Genomic DNA, 27,121 nt, shown 5'->3' with positions numbered 1-27,121 from the left:
GTTTTGTGTGACGTCCAAAGGGGGGGGGGGTTGAGTTTTGTGACACAATCGGACAGAGGGGAGAGGGGGGTCTAAAAAAGCAAAAATTTAGTGGACGTCATATTTGAATCGTCCCCAAGTGGATTGTGTCATTGCAATGTAGAATGCCTGTTACTCTAGAACAGATTTTAGCCGGGCACATCGAACACAGATTGTATAATCATATTATACGAATATGATATGATTCGAAACGTCGACTATAAACGGAAAATAAATATTTTCGCACGTAACCCGTGACCAAAAGCCAACCAAAATTTGAAACAAAAAAGACAAACGATCGTTTTTTCATTATAATCAGTAGATCAAAAAGCAAAGTCTCGGGCTTGGATGACTTTTTTAGACTTGACCCTTCTTTATCGACGGACTTTACAGCCGGCTAATTAGAGTCAGGCCAGTTACGGAGTTAGTGCAACAATCCTACTGATTCTATCTAGCAGTACCATCTAGTCGAGATTCGAACATACGACGACTGGCTTGTTAGGCCAGCTTCGTACCTCGAAACCAATCGATTATAATCACCGCAAATAGCGTCACTTGACGAGTTTTTTTTTCGAACGACTCACGAATAGAAGATACGTGCGATTCGATAACACCAGGATCCTGGCTTTTGTCAGGAGGACCGTATACAGCCAAAAATATTTTTTTTTAACCTGCTTGCATGCAATGGCGTGAGAACAACGTAAGGATACTGCCGGGCGACAGTGACCAATACACCTCCAAAACTCTGCTTATCACTAATACGGGAAAAACGGTCGCAGCGACTAACGATGAATCTTTTGCCGAATAGCTGCACAGAATTAATGGAAACGTTCAATCTGGTTTCCGTCAATATGATGATAATAAAACATCAATCACGAGAAGCCAAGAAGATTTCGTTCACTTTTGTCAGCAATTCCCTGACGTCCGAGTCCGAGTTTTTTGACTGATCGATAAATTCACCGAATAGTAAACCTGCAGGCCATGATGAAGGATTCAGTGCGACGGACGTCCCGTATGTTATCAGGCTCGAGTCCAATTTTGCAAGACATAAGCGACAGTGTCGAAACAGTTTTTCCTCTGGGAACTAACAGAACAACGTTTCAGACACAATCTCTAATGCAAAGGCACACCTTTAAAAATTTCAGAAGCAAGCACCCAAAGTACGAAATGAACAACTTTACAACTTTAAAATGTTCCGAAAAGAAACAAGTACACGAAGTTTGGCTAAAATTAGAGCACTTTGAAATTTCGTACTGTCTTTTTTTCTGGAATTGATGCTACCAGAATTAAATTTATGCTTTATTCAGATTGGAATGGTTCTTTGCTTAGGATTAATTGCTTATTCATGCTATAAAACTGACCAATAACAACGCCAGCCATAACTGTAGAAGCAGCACGTGGTAGCTAAAATTAAAAAAAGCTATTTCGATAGCTGTGTTCCTGTTCACGTGAATGCATTGGTGATGATCATTCAGTAGACGTACACTATTCTGGACAAGTGCAACCGCATTTTGCTTTCTACCAACCACTATTTTATTGCGTTCATTCGGTTGTGATTGTTCCCCGTTCCTCGCGGACACCCACTCAACTGCTTTCGGTTTATTGTCCAGGATACGAATCGATTCCTAGCATTTGCGATTTTTTACCGGCACACCATGTTCGAAAAAATACACTAAGCGGAAAGTAATCAACATTTGACTTGGACTCCCGGACTGCGGCAATACAAGAACGAATATTTGAACAGAATTTAGACAAAAGTTGCAAATAAAATTGAGTTAACTACGTCACTTCACAGAGCTTTCCGCAGAAAAAAAACAAATTGATAAAAGATGCCTTCGTTTCTTTTCTTTAATCTAACCTTAATTTGACAAGAAAGTTCCATTCAAAACACTACAGTGTGTGTGTGTCTGCTCGCAGTCACGGAGTCATTCAATAAATTTCCTTTACTTTATCACCAGCCAGCGCAGCAGTGTTGTAAATATTTATTTGCCTGTCCGATTATCGCGATGACCGTCGGTCGTCGCTGCGCTGTCATTACGCTACTGACAATTTCATCGACCCGCCATCATCCATCCATCATCTACCCTGGATCAGTCCGGCCGGCTTCATTGGCGATCATTGAGTCTGCCTGTGACGGCTGTCGAAAACGGCACCGCAGACTGTGGCCCATCACGATGGTTACGGTTAATAAAAATTAATTCGAGCTCAAAGCTCGGTCCCTCGGAATGGGTTAATGATTGTTATAATTTATTGGAATTTTATGAACAGCAACTATTCTACATGTCAATATGAGAAGTAATGACTGAACCGAAACGAATTTTGAGGTAGAAATGAAATTTGTTGAATACTTTTGTGACCAGCTAAATTAATCAAACAAAACCCATTCTGAAACTAGCAGAAACGACTACTCATGAAAGTCTGGCGTGTTTTGAATGTTTAGTTGCTGTACTGAACATATGTATGTATTACCAGTGCAGACACCAGCAAGTCGAATGACTCACGTAATTTTTCTCGTAGTTTGTCGGTCGATGAAAGAGAAACAACGCAATCACGTTTGTTCCATTAGTTTCGACTGGAGACTTAGTCATTCTGCGTGTCTAAGCCAAGCAATCATTCCGGATTCTAAACAATTGTGCGTCCTTGTAACCGTACAGTGATGAATGAACTGTTTCTCCTCATTCCTCTAAAGTTTTTAATTTACTCAAACATCAAACATCATATATTCTGCATCCTATTCATAACCACTACTTAGTACTAGAAAATGATTTGTTCCAATCCGTCCAGCATTAGCTAGAGTCATGAAATCCTACCCCATCCTTGACTCAATGTTGGCTATTGTTTTTTTTTTACGAAAATATCCTCCGCCAACCGCATGCAAACCGCCTGCATGCACTTACAACTTTGCAACGGAAAGCCAGGAAAAACCGTGAACGAGCGCAAAACTTTTTCCGCCTGCGGTTGGAAGCTATTTAAAGTGCTTTTTTCGATCCTTGCTTGGCTCTGTTGTTTTCCTCTGGAAGTGGACGACGAGGCCACTAACAAAATAAAATAAATTGTTCCTTGGGGGTTTTTGACTTTTTGTGCTTCACAGCAGCCACACCCGCAGTGCCTGCCCTGGGTTTGCTGCAGCGAGTGACTTGAAATCGGGGTCACCGGACTGACATGTGTCAGATTTCATTACCTGGCTCAATCCATTCGGGGCTTTCAGTGCTCCGATGTCATGATGCCACGATATTGGTTTTCAGCATGCAATTAAAGTCTTTGTTGTTCCGTTCGCTTGCATCAGCATTGATCTTTTTGTTGCTTGGAAAAGATGGTTATTTATACTTCTTTTTACTACTTGATAGCACGCTATTTCGTAGTCTGCAAAAAGGGATAAATTTTTATACTTTAGTATCATTAACTGATTCGGTACATGAAACATAACTTGCGGCCTCATAAAAATTACAATATATGAATGTAATATTTTATTGCTTTTATAAACTCAACCAGAAATATTTTACGATGCAGTCTTTATTTCTTATTCATTATAATCAGAAGTACAGGGGAAAATCTCCGCACGAGTTCTCACAACTTCTGGAAAACTTCTTCTCATTTCACTACTTATGCACATAGAAAAAGTAAATTACGACAGCTCATTTTTCGCTAATAAAGTCTGCCAACCTCCACGGAACATTCTCGAAAAACTCCCCTAACACCCAGCTGGGATCGGGAAACCTCTGAACCAATGAATGTAACATCGAGCGCAGCTCACTGCTCTGCTCGATGCAAATAATTCGATCCGTACGTAAATAGTTGATGAGCGGAACAATCAGCTTTCACAATTCACCGGTGGAAAAGCTGGCGTACTGAATAATGTATCGAAATTGGACCGAGAACGTCTGTCCACAGTCAGACAGCATGGAAGAACCCAGCAGAGGTGTTGGGCGCCAAATCCAGGTGGCATACAAAAACGGACGTCGCGTTCCTGTGTGGTTTGTTGAATTTTTGGTTAAAAACACCAACCAAAGGTTTACCGCAACATGATAATATCCGAAGGCAACAGCGATAGCTCAGTCAAATAGACACAATCCACACAATCGGCGGACTACACGGTTCAACTGTAGGCATTCTTTTCCATTATTCATCATGGAATCGTTCAGCGGTGCAATGAAACTGAAATTTATTTTCATAAAAATATGCTTGTCATTCAAATGTAACCCATCTTCGTTAGGTTAGTACGATTCAACTCAATCCGCTGGCCAAATTTCACTTTAATCAATTTCGAAACAATGCAATTTTTCATCAACATCCGCTAGATTGTCTCTACGTGCCTGCAATTTTCCCATCATGACAGCACTTCCGTTCCAACACAACCCATTCCGATTGGCCGAGGACAATGAAAGCACAATAAAAAAAAATCCGAATAAAAACCATACCCTGCTTCCTTGACAACCAACAACCTCTCCCGCCCACCGCGGTTTTGAAGCGTCCGATTCGTCCTGGTTTGATTCGCGGCTGGCACGACGACGACGACGACGACGACGACGATGTCCTGTCGCTTTTGTTGTGCCCTTCTCTCGGGTCCCATTAATTCTATTCGTCGCTGAATGCAAACTATGTATGCTAGTAGATAGCTAGTAGTAGTACTAAAACGGGGTGAACTTGCGGGCCATCGTCGGAGGAGGTTTTTTTTTTGTTCTACCGCATGTTTCTGACCGCACTGCATGGCCCACCGCACTCGGCAGCCTCGACAGCGGACGCGGTGACAGCACGATGGTTCGTAAATTGGAGCCCACCCACCGACAGGAGTAAGGCACTATCATTCCGCGTTCAGGTGTAGTCCAATCCGGTCGAGCGACGGGAGAGCTGAGGGATTAGCGCGCGCGTGCGAATTTTTCTTCTGCGAGGACTTGCGTTTGCATTCGGTTGGTCGGTCGGTCGGTCGCTCGGTGGCACGTGATTCTCGTTAATGGTGCTGAATCTCGCTTCCAGCGAGCAGTGAACGAACGTCGTCGGATTTGTGGAGTTTTTCAAAGATTTTTAACACCAGATTAAACTTATAACATCCGAGTATTGTCATCGGGTTGTTGAGAAGAGAAAAAAAAGTTTCTATTTTATTTGGAATAACAACGAGGAAAGCGAAGCAGTGGAAACAATTGTGCAATTAGGGAAAAATCTGGGAAAGCGAAAAGAGAATTGTGTGTTTGTCAGCAAAAAATAGTCAGTGCGAATTCCGTTGTTTATTTTATATAACACCACGAAAATTTAATCATGGCTCGGTCATTCCTAAAGGTAAGCGACGAGTGACGATAAACTAATTTATCAAAATAAATGGGAAGGACTATTTTGCCTTTATAGGTTACTCTTTTTATTGAGAATTGCGACTTTTTTGTGACCAATACTAATACAACTGTTCAATTGGTGTTCAACGAGAATTGGTGCTTGGGTACTGATTTTGCGAAAACTGACGTGATAATTCAAAATGAGGTGAAGGAAGAAAGTAATTTTTAGAAGAAAAACTGTCTTTAAAGCACTTTTCTTTAGATCTCACCTTTTGCTTGTATAGTTATTTCAAAATTATCCTTCAGGTATTAGCCTAACCGTCTCGGAATTTTATAAAATGTTGTCTACGAGCAGAGATTACGAACTTACAAACAAAAACAATATTTAAAAAATTCGAGGTCTTTTATTTTCTCATAGCAATTCAAAAGAAATTTTTTTTAAATTTCTTATGCAGATGTAAGAAAATTCTCAGCAATTTAGGAGAAATATCGGAAGCAAATTTTCTTATCTATTCAAGAAAAATATCCTCTGAAAGAAGTTTTTGACACAACTTTCTGCTGTTATAGAAAATTTCAAAGAAAAAATGGAAATACAAACTTTCAAATGTACAATTTTTGCAATGTACAAATCGAAGGCCAAAAAAATTGTCGAATATGTCTCTCTTTTGAAAGTTTTCTGCATGAAAAATGATAAAGTACCTAAATATGGTAAATAAGAAAAGATTTGGTTTTCACGATTAAATTTTAAGTAAAAACGCTTAATTTTTTGCTTGTTTAAAAACTCTCATTGCTATGTTTTCACTCACTTTCAATATTACCCAACATCGGTAGGAAAAAAACTTCATTAAATATTTATAACGGTCTTATTAATGGAAACGATATTTAAAAAATTCAAAGTCTCCTATTTTCCCAGAAAACTCCTGGGAATTTACGATTTTATCGGATATCGGATATCGCTTATTTCAGAAGTTCATAGCTCTAGAACAATTTTTATATTTCTTTGCAATCTAGCAAAAATATCATCTGGAAAAAGATTTTCACCACGGTGGTGAAAAACTCCAAAGAAAAGCAGAAAAAACTTTGTTCTAATTCTTAGAGAATTTACAAAATTTCTTCTCTACCATTCCATAATACTATAGATAAATAGATAGAATAATAGATAAAAATAATATAGAAAAATAGATGCCTGAAAAAATAAAATTTTGTCTTCTTTTTCTTTTTTCTCAAGCTGTGTTTTGTTTAAAAAACTGAAAAGTTATAAAAGTCTTTGCCAAGCTACTACCAACAAAACAAAAAAAAAAGTTTGTTCCAATACGTTGTGTAGTTTCTGAGAAAAAGGTAAATAAAGTTTGAAAATCATGGTTTTTCAGGAGCGGCGTTTTATTCCGCCGAGGTTGTTCCACGCCGTGGAATGGTTATGTGTATGATCGTTTTTCGGCCACTTTCCGTGGTCAGATCATTACAAATTTAGTATCAAAATAAGCGGAAAAGATTGCAGAATCAAAATCTGATATAAAAAAATAATGATTTTTTCAAAATTTTTGGTCGTTCATGTCCCCTTTAAGACAAAAATTTACAGATAGTGTTCCCATGCAATGTCGAGGGACATCTAAGTTATGACCGAAAAACTAGGCACGTGACTGCTCCTTACATTTTTGGCAATAGCTCAGGAGCGAAACATAACGCAATCGTAAAATTGGCATATTGTGTACAAGACACAGCCGCACGGCTGGTGTTGGTGCAAAATTTATAATAGCAGCAGCTAATACTCGACCAACTTACGCAAGACCAACCTTCCAAAGAACCTGATTTGATTAAATTGCCAAAAGATTTTAACAGAAATTTACAACTTACTGTATTTCACTAGAATCCAAGACATGTGTCCAATCAATTCAAGCAAGAATTACCAAAATAAATTTGAAATTACTAAATCAAAAACGTGTTGAAAACGATTTCTTCATTTGAATGAATCTTTGTGTCTAAAGGGTGTCCTCTGTGATTTTTAGATTTGAAAATGTCGATTTGACTCTTGAATGAAAATTTTTAGCATCCCTGATAAGGACTTGTAAAGTTTAAAATGCTTAGTAACGGCGGCGAAGTTTGCATCAAGCTAATTTTCCACGATCGAGCATGCCTAATATCTGCTCTTTGATTTGAAACATTTCGGTTCAACTTTTTCATGACAAATTTTGAAAGCCCTAGTAAATCCCAATTAATTTTAAAATACCTGGAGATGGTCACCAACAAAGCCACTGCACAATGGTCCAAAAGGGCGAAAAGTGGAACGTTTTTCCTAGTATCTTTTGTTTTCATTTTATCATTTATGGTCTTCAGCACACTTGTTCGTATGAATATCCCCCTTAATCTAAAACTGTCAAAAGTTAGGCATTGCTTACTGTAATGAAAATAAAAAAAATATCTTTTTTGTGTTAGGAAATATAGACATAGTTTCTTCGGCAAAGTTGTGAATATTGTAAAAACTACAACTTTACTGAAGAAATAAAATTTCTATCTTTATCAAGTGCTGAACTATAGCGCATATTCTTTAAAACTTAAAAATTTAAAAATTGGTTTTTCATACTTAGCTTTTCTCAGTTGCATTTTACAAGAATATAATGTTCTAGGCAATTATCAAAGCTTTCAAAACACACATTTTTGCAGTGTCTGGGACTTTTACTTTCTAAGTTATCATATATTCAAGCTTTGAATTTCCATAGCTTCATGAGCGTGTGGGGTAAAATGGGGCAAGCGGATTTATGAAAACAGCGCTTCATCTTAAAGCTTAAGTTGGGTACTATAAACTTGTATGAGTTCCGCTTGTTCCCAACCACCCAAATAAGACTACGGCAAGCATAGCTTTTATGTGTTTCGCGTTCGCTATAGGCTCGATACACGTCCATTCTTTTGTGTTAGTAGATAGACATATGGTTTCTTCGGCAAAGTTATAGAAAATATGAAGACAAACAACTTTGCTAAAGAAACGACTTTTCTATCTCTATCTAGTGCAGAGCTATAGAGCATTTTCCTTGGAAATACTTTAAAAATTAGTTTTTTATATTTAGCTTGTGTTGGCTGCATTTTACAGGAATATATGGCTCTAGAAGATTATTGAAGGACTCAAAATACACGTTTTTGTAGAAGATTGCAAATCACTAGGACCTTTCCTTACAAATTTATCGCTTCTGGCTCGTGAAATTAAAGAGAAATAAAGCTTAAATAAGCGATAACCAACATACGCTAAATATAAAAAACTAATTTTTAAAACATTTCCAAGGAAAACGCTCTAAATGCTCTATGAGTGCATACTCGATAGAGATAGAACTGTTATTTCTTTAGCAAAATTGTTTGCCTTTATATTTTCCATAACTTTGCCGAAGAAACCATGTGTCTATCTACTAACACAAAAAAGGACGTGTATCGAGCCTTTAGCGAACGCGGAACACATAAAATGTATGCTTGCCGTACTCTCATTTGGGTGGTTGGGGACTATGGAAATTTAAAGCTTGAATACTAAACTATGTCCATACTTCCTAAGACAAAAAGTTATTTTTTAATTTTCATTATAGCAAGTGATGACTAACTTTAGACAGTTTTAGATTAAGGGGGATATTCATACGAACAAAAGTGCTGAAGACCGTAACTGATAGAATGAAAACAAAAGATACTGGGAAAAAAGTTCCACTTTTCGTCCTTTTGGACTACAGTGCACTGGTATGGACCGTCTACTGGCAGAGCTTTATAAACATGTCTGAGAAACGATGAAAACGGCTGTGCACAGGGTAATTTCCAACATTTGGGTAGAAGAAAAGTTGTCGAAAGAATGAGTGGAAGGAGTGGTCTCTCCCATTTGCAAAAAGGATGATCGACTCAACTGCTGCAACTACCGCGGCATAACGCATAGCACAAGGTTTCGTAGGAAATTATCAAGCGGACTTCATAGGGGATCGCGCAATAACGGACCTAATTTTCACTATCCGTCAGATTTTGTAGAAAGGTCGGGAGTTCGTGACCACGCTTCACATTTTTATTGGTTTCAAAGCAGCATACGATTCAGTCGATCGAGATCAGCTATGGCAGATAATGCACAAACATGGTTTTCCGGATAAACTGGCGTGGCTGATTAGGGCTTTATTGGATCGAGTGGTGTGTTTCGTGGGTATTTCGGGACATTCTCGTGACCCTTTGAGACGCGGTGAGTGTTGGGATAAGTCTGGGTCTGAGTCTGGGAGGATTGTGTTAAAAATAAATGCGTCGAAGACCAAATACATGAAAGGAAGGGGCTCAAAAGAAACAAACGCGGGCCTCCCACACACGGCAACGAACTAGAAGTGGTAGATAAAGTCGTGTATTTGGGATCGTTGATGACTGCGGACAACAACACTAGTAAGGAAATCCGGCCTATTTTACCCGCCAGGGTAAACAGGGACAGAGGGGCTCAACGTGCAACGTGCAGATGAAAGAGTGTTCAAAATATGGGACAGATTTTTGCTTAATGTTCGTCCTATCTTTTTTAATTTACCCAGGTCTAGACGTCCATTTTAGCATATTGGTTGTATATGTTACAATGTTCTTTCTTTACAGTATGATCTCTTTTTCAAAAGCATATGGTTCTAGAAGTGTTTTATGACAGCAAAGCAAAGCCTTGGGCTTAAACGTCTTTCTAAGACTTGATCCTTCTTTATCGACAGACTTCACAGCCGGTTATTAGAGTACAGGATAGTTACAGGGCTAGTGCAACAATTCTACTGACTCTATCTAGCAGCACCGCCTAGCAGAGATTCGAACATACGACGACTGGCTTGTTGGACCAGCATCGTACCTCGCAACCAACTAAGCGGTTTATGACAGTATTGTTAAGGTAAACCCGTCTTGCAGAAGAATGTCGTCAAATTTCAAGGAAAGCGTCGTTTTTAAACGAGAACCAAGTATCCTTTAAAACCGCTTATAAGGCGAGTTACACCTATTGATAACGCGGTCGTTTCTTCTGTTTTCTTCAGTCATACTTCAGAACTTTCACTATTAGTTGTCTGGTTTATGCGAAGTTGTCCGAAGCAGAATTTTTTTTGAATGGTGAGATTTTTTTTATATATTTTTATAACTCATTAAATATGCCTCCTAGCGACAAACAGTCTTCAGAGAAAATGTGTATTTATACTGAACATACATACTGAATAACTTTGTGGAACATTTGAAAGCAATAAAAAATCGAGAGCAAAGTTATTGAGCATAATTGACTTTTGAGTGCTCCTGCTAGGCACATCATTATATTTCGCAGCCAGTAAGAGATAGATAGTTACTATACTTAGCAAAGTAGCTTATTTTAGTATGTTCTTTTATCTTGAGGTTGTCGTTTTCTTTCCACTTGAGGTTCGTCGAAGAATATCCATTTCTCATTCCCATACACAAACCGATATAATAAAAAATCTTTCTCTGTTGCCTTTGCATGCCTGTGCACTATAAAACGGGCTGGCCAGATCGATGTCATTGATACTGATTTGAAAGCAGCATTTGATCATGTTGACCATCGGATCTTATAAGCCATACTTAACAAATTGGGAGTTTTATCTTACATGCTTTCTTGGCTAAACTCCTAGTTACCTTTGTATACGGAAAATTGCCGTTTAACTTTGTCACTTTTATGATCATAAGCCAAAAACAAACAAACTGAATTTACATCAATCAAAAAAAATTAAGGAGCTAGAAGAAATCTCTTAAAAGTTTTCATGGGTTGTAATATAGTTTTGCAACCTTGTTTTTGAAGTTTTTCGCCATTGTACTTCTTCCTACTGATTACATTTTCATGAACAAATATCAATGTCCCCATTAAACAACTGGAAAACTAAAAACATTTCAGAAACATATTACAGAGCATTACAGGTCATTTTAACCAACAGATATCGCCTATAATCGGATGTTAACTAGGCTAAATGATGCCGTTTCAGGAGCAAGAAAAAAGATAAAAACATGTACTAAATGCTCAGTGGAGCAAGCGGCTAACAGAACATAAAACCAATGCTGTAAAAGGTAAATCCAGATCTGAACTATCCAGTGTCCGAAAAAAGCAGTAGGTCAAATGTTCGATTTCGACAACACCGGGATGTTGAAACGGATAAAGAACCAAGAGAGAGAAAGAGCAGTGTAACAGCGGAAATGTTCCGCGTCAAACTTCTCGGTGATCGGAAAACTACAGAGAAAATGCGGAACATTTAATGGTGCATACAGTATTTAAGCACCATTCAGAATGGCTTCTGCGGAGCAGCAGGGTGAAGGCTGAAGTAATTGCGATTGTAATGTGATTGTGAAATACATTGAATGCTGACTAACAGTCGAATGTTTTAATAACAGATGAGATTAGTTGAATTAAACCGGTACAAAAGATCGTGCTGAAGGTAATTTGGCTCGAGTCCCGTTCATTGCAATTTTTCCAGTTTGCTTTTTTTTGTATCATCGACAATCTTGGATAGTTTTCAATTTAGATTCGCACGTTTCGTTAGTGGGTGTGCCAAATCACCAACGAAAAACTCCCAATAATTTTAATGTCGACGGAAAAATATATCTTACATATGGATATATATAATTTCGCAATATCACTTTACTGTAATATTTAACGGTAATTGAATTTATGACTTACGAGCATAAATTAACGAGGTGGGGTTAACGAGGTCGCCAAAAATATTAACCTACAGTTATTGACTGTACAAACAGCAAACGAGTGACAAGAAATATAGTCTAGAAGTTACAGTAATGTCCTCTGTACAGAGTGAATGTAAACCACTAAGAACGTTACTGCAACCATTTCACTGCTGACCACAGCAAAACTGTCCACGTCAGTATGGTGTGGGTGACCTTGCAGAGAGCTGAACCGCACGACTGCTTATTCAGTCGAGCCTCTTGAGGAATATTCAAACATCCTGAATAAATTAACGACAGATTATCATAACTACGGCTCCCGCCGTAGTAAAATGGGAACACGAGCCTACCAATGCTTCTCGACATGATAATCCGGTACAGTACATTCGTACACTAATTGGAAGCCACGGAACGAAACGGAATATTCAAGCACCTGAAAAGCATACAGTTAGTTTCCGTGAAGGTATGCTTGCTTTGCTACACTACCGACAGTATTAGTCATGTCATTCTTGACATCCAATTAAATTTTTGTCCTATCCTTGAAGTGATTTTGCGAACGCACAGGAATTTGAATTCTCAAATGAAATTTACACATTTTGATGACACCGGTTTGGGGCACCCCCAATTCAGCCCACCACGCAGTACGACCCTGACCTCTGGAAGAAGGAAAATTAAATCTACTCTTGTCACGAAAATGTGCCACCGGCATTCGGCATCGCCAAACATCGACAGCCGCTTCTATAGCAACCAACCAAAAACGAAATGTAGGAACCCTACCTAAAAGCGACTTTCCACCAGCTTTTTCCAACCATTCAAGCTCAACAGAAAACCACTGACGGCAGTTTTTGTCTGTTTTCCACTTTCTACCTCTCCACAGTATCTCACCCACTATCGCAATAACGACAAGATGGCAGATCAGACCACCGGTCGGCAGCTGCAGCGGATCCTGCACTATTCGGTGACTCCCTGCCGGCCGCTGCTGGGCCTGCGACGTTCCGAATGTGCATTATACGACGTTGACTGTGATGAAGTTTACCCTAGGCTGTACATCGGCGATGCGTAAGTATATTAGAAGTAAAAGTACAAGAAGTCTCGATGACGAGCGAACGGGAAGTTCCGTTCGTGCAGCAAAGTGCACTCTAGTGAAACGCCAATTTGCTTCCTCTCGAAACTTGTAGTTTTAGGCGGTATGATTTTTTTCTTCGTGAACAGTTCACAAAGCAGAAACTGGGTCGCAAAACATGCTGAAAGTATTGGCTAGAGGGAAAAAAATCTAGCTTTTAAACCAACGCCGAGCTGGTTGGTTGGAACGGAAGGAAGTGGATACAGCCTATTGAGCAATTTAGAAAGCAATCGTAGTGAAAGCATTGTGATGAAAGCTGTTGAAAATTTGATTACAAATTTGTATGTATGAATTTGTGATGAGTGACCATGCGTAAAATCAATAAAGTTGACTAAATTGAATTTTTATGAAAGCCATGCAAGGCTCCAATGGCTCTAGGGAGAGTTTGGTGATAGGAACGCTTGACAATTTTTAATACCAATAAATGCTTTCAATCGCAATTTTATTAAAAAGTACAAGGCAGAGTGTGTTCATGAAAATATACTGATTGCTTCTACGATTTAGGAACTTTACCGTTCTCTGATACTTTTAAAACCTTTCACATCAAAAATCGTATTTTCTTTTACGATTAAGCCTCCGTATACCCCCGTTACCAAAAAGCTCATACAGAGAACCTCCCTGGTATCGGATACTTACAGAACCTCAACTTTGAAGAGAACTGGACAGCACACTAAACAAAAAAAGTTGATTTAAGATGAGGAAATGAGGAAATAATAAAGAGGAGATATATAATTATTCAAAAACTTTTTATGTTCACCCAGTGGAATTTCTTACTCTTTTAAGAAACTCAACATTGTTGAAAAAAATCTAATTAGGCTACTGATACTACAACCTACAAGATGCTCTCCCATATTTTGTTACGTTGTCTATCCCCAAAAGCAAGAGAAATCCTCCAGAAATTTCGGGAGTACAACGTACCGACGCAATATATTTTCACGGATTTCAGGGCGGCATACGATACCGTCGAGCTGCAACAGCTATGCCAAATAATACACGATACTTCGGGGGCACTCTCAAGTCCCTTGGAATTGGGCAAAGGATTGCGGTAAGGGGATTGACTGTCCTGTATGTTGTTCAACATCACTATTGAACGTGTGATCCGGCATGCGGGCATCAAAACGAGATAAACGATCTACGGCTTACTTATTTATCCTGGTGCGATGTTCTTTAGGAGTTCACCTGCATAACAATGTTCCGCCAACAAACTCGGTCCATGGCTGTGCGTCTCGAATGTCTTGAATGTCCCTCATTTTCCAGGTCTTGCTCCATTTTTTTTGTATGCCAGAAGGGCATTGGGTTAAAAGGCCACTGCGACAGTCTTGATCTAACCGTCGAGCACGCTGCACACCTGGTACCGTCATCCGGGAGCAAATTGATCACCGGAGTGAAATTGATCAAACGCACAACTCAAACAAATTTAACATTTAAAACTTCTTAGTATGTTGAACAATTAGCTAAAGGTTTCTTTTATTGAGAATTCTTAATGAACTACTCATTAAATCACTTTTAAAATAAAATTCTATTCGTGGCATATTTGTTTCGACTTTTATGCGTTGTAAACAAACATATTTTTCAAACATCAATATGATATTAATGAACGTTAAACATCTTAACTCAAACCCCGGTGACAGTTTGCGATCCAAAACAGTGATCGTTGTATTATAATTGTTATTGAAACAAGTGAAAAATATGAACTTTTCGAAAAAGTATCACGAAAATAACTCTTTTTTTAACCCGGTAACCATGGTTACCATGTGACAATGCAATGCTTTGTGTTTATTTTTTCTTTTACCTAAAAATAAACAAATGAACAAATTATTTTTCATCAAAATACTACCAAAAAGAGACTTATCATTTAGTTCATTGTCCAATTACAAGCCAAAATTATATTTTAAAGAGTTGTTATGACGAATAACAAATTAATTAAATAAAACATCTCCCTTGGTCGCTCGACTGAAGTAAGAGTTTGCTTTATGTAAGGACACAACTTTTAAATATTCAATCGACTTGCCGTAAAAAAAGAAATTAGCCAAATTCTATACGTTTAAATATATATTACACTCAAAAATGATGAAAAAATAAATTGAACAATTTCACCTCAAAGTGCTGTTTTGAAATTTTGCAGTACAACATTTTCAAACTAGAACTCAACAAAATACTTCAACAGAGATTTCCATTACAGTTTTAGACTAGTATACCAGTACCAGTTCCTAAAATCTTAAATAATCTTAAATATTTCTTATAACAGTGGCGCCTCGTTGGGGTTTAGCTTACCTGTTCAACCAGCGAAAAATGCAAATCAATGCTATATTTCAAGCGTCAAATAAACATTATAAATAGCTACGGAATACGAAAGTTGACTTTACCAGCAAACTCGTCTCTGAAACTTTTCGTTCAATTCACCTATTGAACCAAATTCAAGAATAACCACCTTTCTGTGATGCACGCAAACGTTGGCAAATAGGTGAATAGGTAAATGCGTAAGTTGTTCAATGCTAAAGATGAACGAGTTAATGAGAAAATTTTGCGAATAATGCATGCGAATCGCGCTCTATTTTCAAATCCCCTTCGTACCAACATATTGTTCCTGGTGCTAGTATCAACAATCAGCACCAGGAATAATGTGTTGGTCTGCTTGTTCATTGTGATATCTAAAGCAACGTTCAAACGTCGTGTTGAACGTTTTGCTTTTCAGCTTCGTAACTAAACTAAATTCATATTGCATATGTGTCGGTGCAAACGAAATCATGAACGAGTGATGCAAATAATTTTGCCACGCTAAATTTTGTTGTCTGTCCTATGAACAGGTTGAACATGCGGACGAGTCGCCACTGTCTTATAATAACGGAAATATTAAAAATTTCCTGAAAAAAGTGATCAATTTGCCCCCGGATCGCGGTACCAACCGATTCGAAGCGAACACCATTTTTGCGGGATTGTTGTCCGGTTTTTTCACATAATGGGCGCGAAATTCTCACACAGCACTGAACACCATCCATCGTAGCCTCAATCAGTGTAGTCAGCCTCCCCGAAAAACCGTATAGTCCATAATTTTCCATAGCTCTTCACGGTCGATAGTATCGTAAGTGGCCTTGAAGTCTATGAATAGGTGATGCGTAGGAATTTGATATCGATGACACTTTTGGAGGATCTGTCGCAGCACAGAGTTGGTTCGTTGTCGATCGCCCATCCACAAAACCGGCCTAGTAACTTTCCACGAATTTACTTACTAGCGGGCTGTCTGTCTGTCTGTATGTTTCTTATAGACTCGGAAACTACAGAACCGGCGTGAAAATTTGCATGCAGCGGTTTTTGGGACCAGAGAAGGTTCTTATGCTAATCAGAGACCCTTCCTCCCCGTAAGAGGGGGGCTAGCATGTAAATAAAATACAAATTTCCTCATAACTCGAGAAGTAATAAAGCAAATGGAATGGATATATTTTTGGATACGTTCCGCGTAAATCAAAATCCCGTAAACTCCGAAATTTGCCTCAAAAAACCGCGTAAATTCTAAAATTCGCTTCAAAAAACCGCGTGAATTACAAAACTACGCGTAAAAATAGAAGTTTTGAACACATTTGCATGAATTCCGAAATTCGCGTAAAAAACCCGATTTAATCCACCTAGTGGTGAAAGGAACCTTTGTTATACGGTCTTACTTGTTATTTGAGATAGAAATCGACACGTTTTCGGAACATAATTCATCTATTGGTTAAAGTTGCGTAATGCGTTGGTTTACATAAAATTTTTGAAAATTGAATAAGTTTACAAATTTTGAACAAAATAGAAATACTTTTAAATTTTGATAGATCCTTTTTTCATAAAATTGCTGAGTAAGGATAAGTAAGTTGTTATTAATTTGAGTAAGTGGAAATAAAAGTAACTTGTATGTGGAAATCTTATTCTTTAACATATACATTGCCTAGTAAAGGTCCTGTAATGCCATTCTATTTGATTCACATCAATAGAGTTTACTTGAATAATTTTAATCAATTTTTATTAACCTTCGGTTACTCACGCTGTTGTATTTTGTACAACACGTGTAGGTTTTTCAACGCCATATTGTTATAAAGTTACAAATCGTTGATTAACTAACGTATATTCTTCAATAAACTTATTCTGAGCAAAATATCATAATTATTCAATGCATTAATAATTTAAATTGTTGGGAAAATAGATCAGCATAAACCGCCATCACAGAAACGAAACAATCAGCATGCGAGGTGTACCGCAATTGACCCCAAGTGGAATTTTCTCTCGTTTCTTCATATGGAAAAATGGTGTCTGTATGCAGCAAAACTAGCCAATGTAAAATGTTTAAAATATATCCGTCTGCTGGTAGTCGAGAAATTTGTAGTCAAAATTAAGGTATTTTTTATAATCAATGTTCTACAGTTCCTAAACAAGCAAACATAGAGGTATACTATATTCAGCAAAGCTGTGTATTTTTATCATTTGTATAACTTTGTAATACAAGAAAAAGTCATACAACAATTACAAAAAGAGCAAAAATATAAAAACTGAGTTTACAAATTCATATACAATAAATAAAATTTTTCTATCTTAGCTGCAGAGATGGAAGGTTACTGTCTCTAGCAAAATTTCTTGTAATAATATGCTCTATAACTTTGCAGAACACATCAATGTGTTATATTGATACTGAAGAATTTTTTTTTATTTCACTTTTAGGGGGATTAATCAAAATTCAGATTCCACGATAGAGCTTTTAATTTCAAGAAACTATTCTAAAGGTTCGATAAACCTAAAACCAAGTTTTCCCAGTCAAACCTGTAGTGCGCACGTTTTCTTTGGTTTGGGGTTATAGTGCGCACGAGTAATTGTGTTACAAAAGTAGCCGCGAGTGTTCGAGGGTTAATATCTTTTGACCGGTACAACCAATTCTTATAAAATTTTGCATATATATTCGTAGTGTCAAAACCTCTCGTTTGATATTAAAATAATTGAAATTAGGTAAATTATCTTGGTTAAAATCATTATAAATTATTTTTAATTTTGGTGTGGTGTATACGGTTGCTCATAAATTTCAAATTAAACGTCCAATCAAAAAATCATTCAATAGTGATCTATTAGGATATATTACCTTTCAAAAGAGACCAACAGCGCATCAATCGGTTTGGCCATCTCTAAGAAACAGGCGATAATTATTACCTTGTCAAAACAGGTTTTTTAAGCATAACTTTTAAACTACTTGTTTGTTTTCAATTAAAAATTCCTGAATAATTTAGCTTTAATAGGGGCTTTCATTTGATACTAAGATCGTTAAAATCGGTCATGTAGTTCTAGAGAAACCCGTGTCACGTATTTTTCACATTTTTGCTTATAACTTTTAAACGAAACGTCGTGTCACGAAGCAACTCAATAGTGATCTACTAGACAATAATACCTTTCAAATAAAAGTAATAGCGAACGATTCGGTTCAGCCATCTCTGAGAAACAGGCGATAGAAAAAATCATTACATACATACACACACACACAGACATTGCTCAAATCGTCGAACCCTATCGATTGGTATATGTGACTTGGCCCTCTGGGCCTCGGATCAATTTCGTGTTTTTCGACCAATTTTTAAACCTTTGTTATAGTATAACAAAGGTAAAAATGAGTAAATTCTTAAATTCGCGTAACGAAACCGCATAAATTCCGAAGGAATTTGCGTAAAAATAGCGCGTTAAAAACAAACCGCGTAAAAAAAACGTGCAAAAAGTGGCTTCTGTTTGAATGCTTAATTGATGTGACAAAAAGGGGATCTGACTGGAAAGGAGCCAACAGGAGGGCCCCTCCCCCAGTGAGTATGAATGGTATGTTCAAATTTGGCACACATTTTTCTTGACATAAAAGATTAAGCGCGGTGGGAGACAATCTTTTTCAAAGAGAAGAAAGCTTCTAATGGGTAAAAGGGTGCGTTTTTCTTGCATTTGAAACGATAGCAGTTGTAAATGCGGCTGCACAAGAAGAGATTTCTGAAATGGGTATAGGGTGACCATTAACCGTTATGTGTGCGACAAAAAAAACACCTTTAGCAGGGCGACAAGGGTACCCGGGTACCCAAAATTGATATTGTTATAACATCAACAATTTCAAACCGATTTCGACGAAATAGGTGTCATTTGATTCGTTTATTTATCTAGTTTTGAATCATTTGGCCATTTGGCCACTAAAAGACATACGGGGCCCGAAAATCCGGAATTCCGACAGAGTGTCCGCTGTGAGGAAGAGAAATGATTGTATTGCAGGAAAATCAGTCATGCGGATATAAAAACTCTAAAAATTCATACAATGTACTATTTCATATAATGAGATGAATCAGGTTGGCCATTCCGGAGTAGGTTCCTGTGGGGTCATGGGTGGCCAGTCCAGGATTGGAGGTAAAACCTAGCAATATGGGTATCAAAGTTCTTGGAATTAGTTCGGTAGGTGATATTTTTTACATTTCGATGTATTTTGATTGGTTATTTCGAAAATGGCTTCTACGGGGTCACAGATGATACCGCAGGATTCAAGATAATGCTTAGCATTATCAGAACCGTTCAAAACGTAGAACCATCCGTTATACATTTGGAACCAGTTCCGAAATTATCAATCAGTACTAAACTGACCATTTCAGTTCAAAACATCTAAAAGATCCGCTAAACCAATTCTAATATTGGATTAGGCACCCAACTCGCCATCTGTATCCCTACAGGAACCAAATTCTGGAGAGGCCAATGCGATCTAAAGTCACCAATTTATATAATTAGATGAAAAAAGGGTCCACAGTGTCAAGTTCAAAGCTAATAGGTTTACTGAAAGCTGATATTCTTTCAAAACATGCGGCTTCCCACGTTTTACCGGATGTTGCTCCGGAACTACCGATTCCCGGGAACTACTTGTCATTTGATGGCCAAACGCTTTATCTAATCAAAACTAGATAAATGTACGAATCAAATGCCACTGGTTTCATCCAAATCGGTTCAACATAACTAAAGTTATGAAGATAGCAAATCATGGGTACCCGGGTACCCTTGTCGCCCTCCTACGTAATAAAAAAATTCAAGTGACTCTCATTGCTAAACCCCTTTATGGATATGCACCAAAAAAACCTCAATTACTTAAGATCAACGAGTTTTACGATGTCGCAAAATTTCAATGACGTATGTTTTAAATTGAATTAGTTATAACTATTTTAAAACTGAAAAGGTACTCGGGTACCCTGTCGCACACATAACGGTTAATGAGGGGGAGGTTCTGAAATGTAAAAAGAATTTTCGTTACAATAACAGATGTACAAGTTGCTGAGAGACAAAGGAAACACAGGGACTCCGAGTAAGATCGGACAAGCAGCTAGTTTGCACATAGGGGAAGGGCTGTAAAGACGGACACTGCGGGAAAGATGGACACTTGTCATATTTCATAAACAATAAATTTTGAAGCAAATCAATGATGGGAAATGTTTCTATAGACGGAATGAACACTTTTGAATTGAACTGCCGATTTTTAGCAGCACAGCTGTCAAATTTATAACCAAAACAAAGAAAAAATGCGCATATACACTAACCGATGTAATTTTGTGTGTGAAGAAAATAGCTGTTAAGTAGTTAAAAAACAATATTTTCATGCTATATCCACGACATCGCGTTAGTTTGATCCTTCACTAAATATCCACTCGAAGTCTGGTGAATTTCTGAATATTTAGTAAAAAGTTATTGAAGTTTGAAAAATGGTTTCCAAGTCGGAAAAGACGGACACCCAAAAGTAGGGAAAGACGGACACAAAGATTTAGAACTGATGTTGCCCAACAGCGATTTAACATTGCAAATACTTACATATTATATATGTAAAAGTAACTAGAAGTCACATAACAGTTGAAATAGATCAACTTTTAGAAACGATTAATTCGTCACTAATTAAAATATTGAAGGGAACCGTTTTATTTCCTCGCTCAAAGAGGCGATCGGAAAGGGGGTTCTCCCAAACCAATTCTTTCCTAAATACATAATGAAATATGTTAATCTTTCTTAATACTAATAATTCAACGACGCTTGACACCTTTTTGCGAGTGTCCGTCTTTCCCGCCCATGTGCAGAATCTCCGATTTATACATAATGTTTATAATAATCAAAAAAGTATAAATTTTGGAAGAAATTTTCTAGCACACGTTGTAACTATATTAGACAGAGACTGAAAAATTCAGTTTGTATGAAAATTACGATCAATACAGTTATATTTGAGTAGATATTGAGTCTAGACCTTAAGGTCTTTACCACCCTTCCCCTAAAGGTCAAATCACTTTTGAAAATGGAGCAATTTCACCACCATTTTTACGACGAGAAAAATCGGAAACTTCACAGGAAAGATTGGAAAACTCGAAATATTAGTTTTCCATATAAAATTCGATACGCGTCACCATGTCAGTGGCTGCTACGATCATGGGACGATACCACGTTCGATGTCTAGCAGCGTCGTTGCCGCGTTCGTCGTTTGGACATCTGTTGGGAGATATTTGCCCGCCGAATTTACCGTAACTGAACACTAGGCTAATCCGTGCTCGAAATCGATATCGTTACTATATACTACTGCTCTTTTCTTAATTATGCTCTGTTTAGATTTTCCTCAATGATTTTAAAGTTGGTTTTTTATAACAGGGGAGTGCGGTGTTTAGTGCGGATTTTGAGTTGTCTTTTGCAGTAGCGATTTTTTTTATAAACTTTTTCTTCTTTCTTTGACCAGTAAAACCAGTGTCCCTGATTACTTGGATGTCTCGAGACGGACACAGAAAGGCAGTGTCTTTCAGATTTCTAAGTCAAGTCTTTGGAAAAAGCATAACGCCTAACATTGTAAGACGTAGGATTGAGCGTATGACCCTCATTATAAACATAATCATACAAGTTGTGACGTCCTTCAAAATATCCTAAAATATGTGCTTTGAGTGTGCAGTTATAACACTTTCCAGAACTTGTTGTGATTATTTCATTTCCTTGTCTTAATAATAAAGCAAGAAAGAACCACCATTAAACTACAATTGATTCTGACATTTGAGTTCTGCTTCCAACCTCAAAACATACATCCGCTGATTGGTCAATGGGGAGCTTCGTCCTCGTATGTTCGTGCCCCCGCACGACTGAACAAACGGAAGGGACGAGCTGACGAACGTTTGATTACTTATTCTGTCCGGCCGGAGGCTAATCACCCCAATCCAAATAATTAAACTAGTCGCTTCAAATTAACCTTTCCCTTCTCCCTGTTTTCTGTATGTTTCAATTTCAGGGCATCGGCGAGAAACAAGCAGTATTTACGATTGATTGGAATCACACACGTACTGAACACGGCCGAAGGAACGCGCTTCGGTCAGGTGGACACCGGCCACAGCTACTATCGGGACATGTCCGGGGTTAGGTATGTTGATTCTTGCAGACTTGGTTTGGTCGCTTGAACGGTGGCGTCATCTGTGCGTGTGATGCGTAAAAGCTAATTTGAACTGTTAAGATCCACAACACAAATGACGTCACGCTTCCCAGCTTATTTTCACGATTAGGCAACCGTTTGCACCAAAACTCGCTCGCACCCAGCACTTGTTCCTTGTTATTTAGTTGACTTGGCAGTGACTGCCATTGATTGCCGGATTTCCCCGATGCCGTGCAGACCACAAGCGGTGGGAAGTTCGTCCGGCTCAGTCGATGGCAGTGTGCGATGAGTTCAGAATGCCACCGTTGAGAAAATCTAGTTGCACTTTCAGGTACATGGGCTTTCCGATGGTTGATCAACCGACAACGGACATCAGTCGATATTTTTATATCGCTTCCAAGTTTATCGAAAATGGCATCAACAGTGGAGGTGAGTGTAACTGTAGGTGTTTTATGCTTGAAACAGTTTAACTTTGAATCCGTTTTTAGGAAAAGTCCTGGTGCACTGCATGATGGGCATGTCCCGGTCAGCGACTTGTGTGCTGGCGTACCTGATGATCGTCCGCAAGATGTCGGCGGCCGAGGCGATCCGAACGGTTCGCATGCACCGTGACATTCGACCGAACGAGGGTTTCCTGCAGCAGCTCGCCGATCTGGACAACGAGCTGAAGCGGGACCGATTGTACTATTGACTCGAGTGTGGCCAACGGTTTCGAAAGAAATAACGGTCCCGAACAAACTAATCCCCAGTCCCATGTCATCGTCTCCGTTTCATTCTCGTTTTAACAGTTTGTTGTCATTAATCACAACCTCCCACATGCACCTATCATGCTGGTCTGGCTAGAAAATTCAAACCACGGGAGGCCGAACTTCCCGCCAAGCGGTGCTTTTTTCTTCTTCTGATTATGATATGTGGCACAGTTTTTACATGTCAGAAGGAGATTGAGCTGACGTATGAAAAATAGCCCCGCAAGCGTCTCAGTTGAGAGCGAAAACCACGGAATGATCTCAGCTTCATTTATCATTTATCCCAAACCCGGGTTTCATAATCCACATATTTCTGTACATATTGCTAAAACGATTTGATTGTTTTTACGTTGAAATTTCTCTCACATCTAATGAAAATATGCAGAAAAAAAACTTGCATCGTACAACAAAAGAACTTGCCATAAAAAGGACTAGTCATCAAAAGAACAGACATAGTTTCCCCTCCCCCTCCCAAGATGTGGTAGAGTTTTATCGATCATAGCGCAGTCATAATACTGTATGTATGTCTGACTTGTTACATATGCTTTTCCCCAAACCCAAACCCTTAGCCTTCACACGTACGTACCAATGACAAATTTTGCCACAGTGTCGAACAATCTGCGGAAATATTTTTTAACGAAAAACTCAACATTCAAATCTTCCTTCCTCGTAGCAGGAGAGGCTTAGCCGTTTACAAACCAGTAGAAAACAAAAGCACGGAAGGTTCGAAACTTTCCACCAAAGAAGTAGCTCTAAAATAGTCACCACGTAGAACCAACCAACCAACCAACCAACTGACCTGACCATGAAGGGAGCACAGAATCAAACCAGTCTTTAAAAGGATGTATATTTTTTCATCGGATGGACGAACCAAAGGTTCACGTTTTGTCGTATTTTTCGGTTGGAAACCAACACTCTAGACTTGAATCAGAAAAAGCATAGCCAACGCGCGCGCGGGACAGGTTTAAAAGCGACATCCTTATACATACTCCTAGTACACGAACACAGGAACACACCAAATATTTAATCAACTGTGAAAAAGTTTAACAACAACAGACGACATACTTAAGTAATGTTTCGAATGATAAACTGGTGTTGAACTATAGAAGCATTAATAAGAGCATATATACATATTGAGAGAATATAAATAATTTTATTAAACAGTATAATAACTATTACTAGTAACACAACTTACTCAAATGGTTTACCAGAGCCTGATGATGATAAAAAAATTATTTGAAAGTTTTCAGCCGCTGCTAATTTTTTTTCCAGAAAGAAAAGCTTCCATTAGGGTGTGTCTCGCCATCAATTCGGGGTCGAACAAACAAAAAAGCACCCTGCGAACGAAGCATATTTCCACAATTCATTCCGGCATGATACGGGAAAATCCTTGTCCACACCACAATGGAATGGATCCATCGAGGACGCACACTAAAAAGTGGCAAACAAATTATGTACCTACACCCAAGCTTCGGTTCCCGAGACCCGAGCCGCCGCGCCGGCCGGCCGGCAGCTCACGTTTGATCGATTTTTGGCGTGATTTTTATTTACGGTGTAGAAACAGCACGCTCCGTGCCGGCCGCCGCGTGAATTCCGTTTATGCGTGCTACGCTCCATTGGGGGTTCGGAAAAGTCATTAACCGCCGCTGGAAAACCGGCAGAAACCGGTCCCAACATACTATAACAGAGGGGTAGGTATATTATATATGTTCATTTACTCTACAATACTACACGATTTTCTATGTCGTCTTGTTCGCTCATAAAAACGCTTTTCGCTGCGAACATCGGTTGATAGGATGATTTTGATGTTTCCAGATTGACGTTCACCGTCCGCTTATCGGTTTGTGTAACCGAAAGGATTTCATCGTTGGTTTTTTTTATTGCCGAAGACATAAAAAAAGTCTGAGCATTAATTAAATCGATCAAACTACGACAGTTACGGAATATGCGTAGCCATCAAAGAAGCGTCAAGCGTGTTAATTATGTTTTGCAAAACATTTTTATTCATTTTAATCTAGTAGAGTTGTCATATTTATTACTTTTCAGCGAAATTTAAAAAAAAACACTAACAGTAATAGTTAATTTCTACTAAATTTGTCATCGTCATAATCATCGCTAATCGTTCTTTGTTTAACATTTTGTCTGTACCAGAAAGTAACTCTAACCGGGTTCGCTCACCTTCACAGATGCATCGATTAGAGAAAGAAACCCAAAAAATTCATAAAATGTAGCCAATCGACCGCTTTCAGTGCAAGAAGCACCCATCGTATCGATTCGGCAATAATTCTTGTGAAGTTGGCAAGGAAATCATCCTTAATCTTTGATAACAATTTTTATCACTTTTCGACAAGCACGTAGTAGAATTATTATTCCTCTGTAGTTTTTCCCATCAGCACGTTCATCACGCTTTTTACAGCCGAAAAAATACTGCGGAAAAGCGGAAAAAACTCTAACGGATGAATAAATAGCTTTTTGTGAACGCATGACGGAACGCCGCCGTTGCGTTGAAGTCAATATACGAACGAAGCTAAGCTTTAGGTTATCGATTTCAGTTCCAGCGGGGCGGACGATTCGTTATCTCAAAAAACATTAAAATCTTTAATATCGCTTGGGGTGCTGTTAAGGCCACGTCATTTTGTTACTGTCGCTGTAAAACTTGAAGACAAAATAAAGCCTCTTTTAATAACAGCATTGAGATGCTGACTGAATTGAAATAGCTTTACAATATGTTAGGATGAAACAAAAAATATTCGTTATGACATTGGGTTACTACTATAGAACATAACTATAGAACATAGGGCATAGGCATCGAATGAAGCTCTTGTGTAGCAATTCCAAATAAAATGGTAAAACAGTGGTTGGGAATGCTTATGAACTTATGACAAAATGATATTTCTTACTGTGCCTCAATCCTTATGACTGCAACGAGACGATGAATGGAATGCAACGGTTTTGGACTAATAAATAATTACACAATTTTAGTGCTTTTAAATTTCGCTTCAAAATATGTCTGCTTCGGTTATATCGAATAAGAAGTAAGTTTGACAGAAGATTGCTCGTAGAGTAACAGTTTGCTATTAACGCGGAAGAATTTTTATCAAAAAAGTGATTGTAAACCCTGACTGATTTGAAAGGAACATGCGTCAAATAATTGAAGCTCTAGCTCTGCAGATATTTGAATATTAGAAATCTGTTATGATTTATTTGTAATGGAACTTGCTTCGTCAGTACATTTATATTAACGGGAAAAACAGTAAGACCAACGCTCATCAAGAATCAATAAAATCACCGGTTTTAATCGTAGGTAACTCATTTATAATCGCTATAAACATGTTTTAGAAGTTATATGAATGTTCTAAAAAATTGCCCCATCAAGCAAGCAAGCCTAAAAATAAACGACAAAAATATAAAACCAGAAATTACTTTCTTTGGCAAACTGTTTCATTAATTCACCCAATCATTAATTTTTGGTGGTATAACCGAATAATCCGAATAATTTCACGAACTCTACGCGATATGGCCTCATGCCCCAGGGATAGATAGCCTACCAGGGCCCGGCATCGTCGAAACAAATTAATGAAACTGACTTTCTCTTACCTTCGCTTCATACATGAAGCGACTTGCTTCATTTGTTGAGCAGAACGTTTCAAGCAAGCTTCAATTGAAGTTGGTGGCAGTTTCAATTGACGACGACTGAAAGTCAGGCACGATTTGTCGATATTGAACGGGTTAATCATAATATGCGTTGCATTATAGGAAATGTTACTCAAATTCAATTCATTTGCATTCAAAATTGCTAGCGTGCTTCTGAATATTTGATAAAAAAGTACAAATGAAAAGTTAAACCCGATAGGCATGATGAAGTGAAACCCGTTTGACTGACGGTGACTGAAGCCAGTCTGAAAGCGAAGCGGTGCTGCTTCATTGTTGTGTGATG

At 38.2% G+C, this 27,121-nt stretch overlaps 1 protein-coding gene across 3 annotated transcripts in view; it reads left to right on the top strand.

Annotated features, from left to right (window-relative positions):
• The window catches only part of LOC128740265 (dual specificity protein phosphatase 3), an 84,602-nt gene extending 60,181 nt beyond the window's left edge, over nt 1-24,421 (top strand). For 2 of the 3 annotated variants that reach the window (XM_053835803.1, XM_053835801.1), the window contains exons 2-5: nt 12,790-12,971; nt 22,301-22,429; nt 22,758-22,867; nt 22,927-24,421. In XM_053835803.1, coding sequence (XP_053691778.1) covers nt 12,820-12,971; nt 22,301-22,429; nt 22,758-22,867; nt 22,927-23,129 — 594 coding nt within the window. In that variant the 5' untranslated portion in view covers nt 12,790-12,819 and the 3' untranslated portion in view covers nt 23,130-24,421. The remainder of the gene's footprint in view (nt 1-12,789; nt 12,972-22,300; nt 22,430-22,757; nt 22,868-22,926) is intronic. The other variant, XM_053835802.1, reaches the window with a different exon arrangement.
• Nucleotides 24,422-27,121: the final 2,700 nt, after the last annotated feature.

This window comes from Sabethes cyaneus, chromosome 3, assembly GCF_943734655.1.
Source record: "Sabethes cyaneus chromosome 3, idSabCyanKW18_F2, whole genome shotgun sequence".
In the NCBI taxonomy this organism is placed as follows: Eukaryota; Metazoa; Arthropoda; class Insecta; order Diptera; family Culicidae; genus Sabethes; species Sabethes cyaneus.
This window is presented reverse-complemented; position numbering and strand designations above follow the sequence as displayed.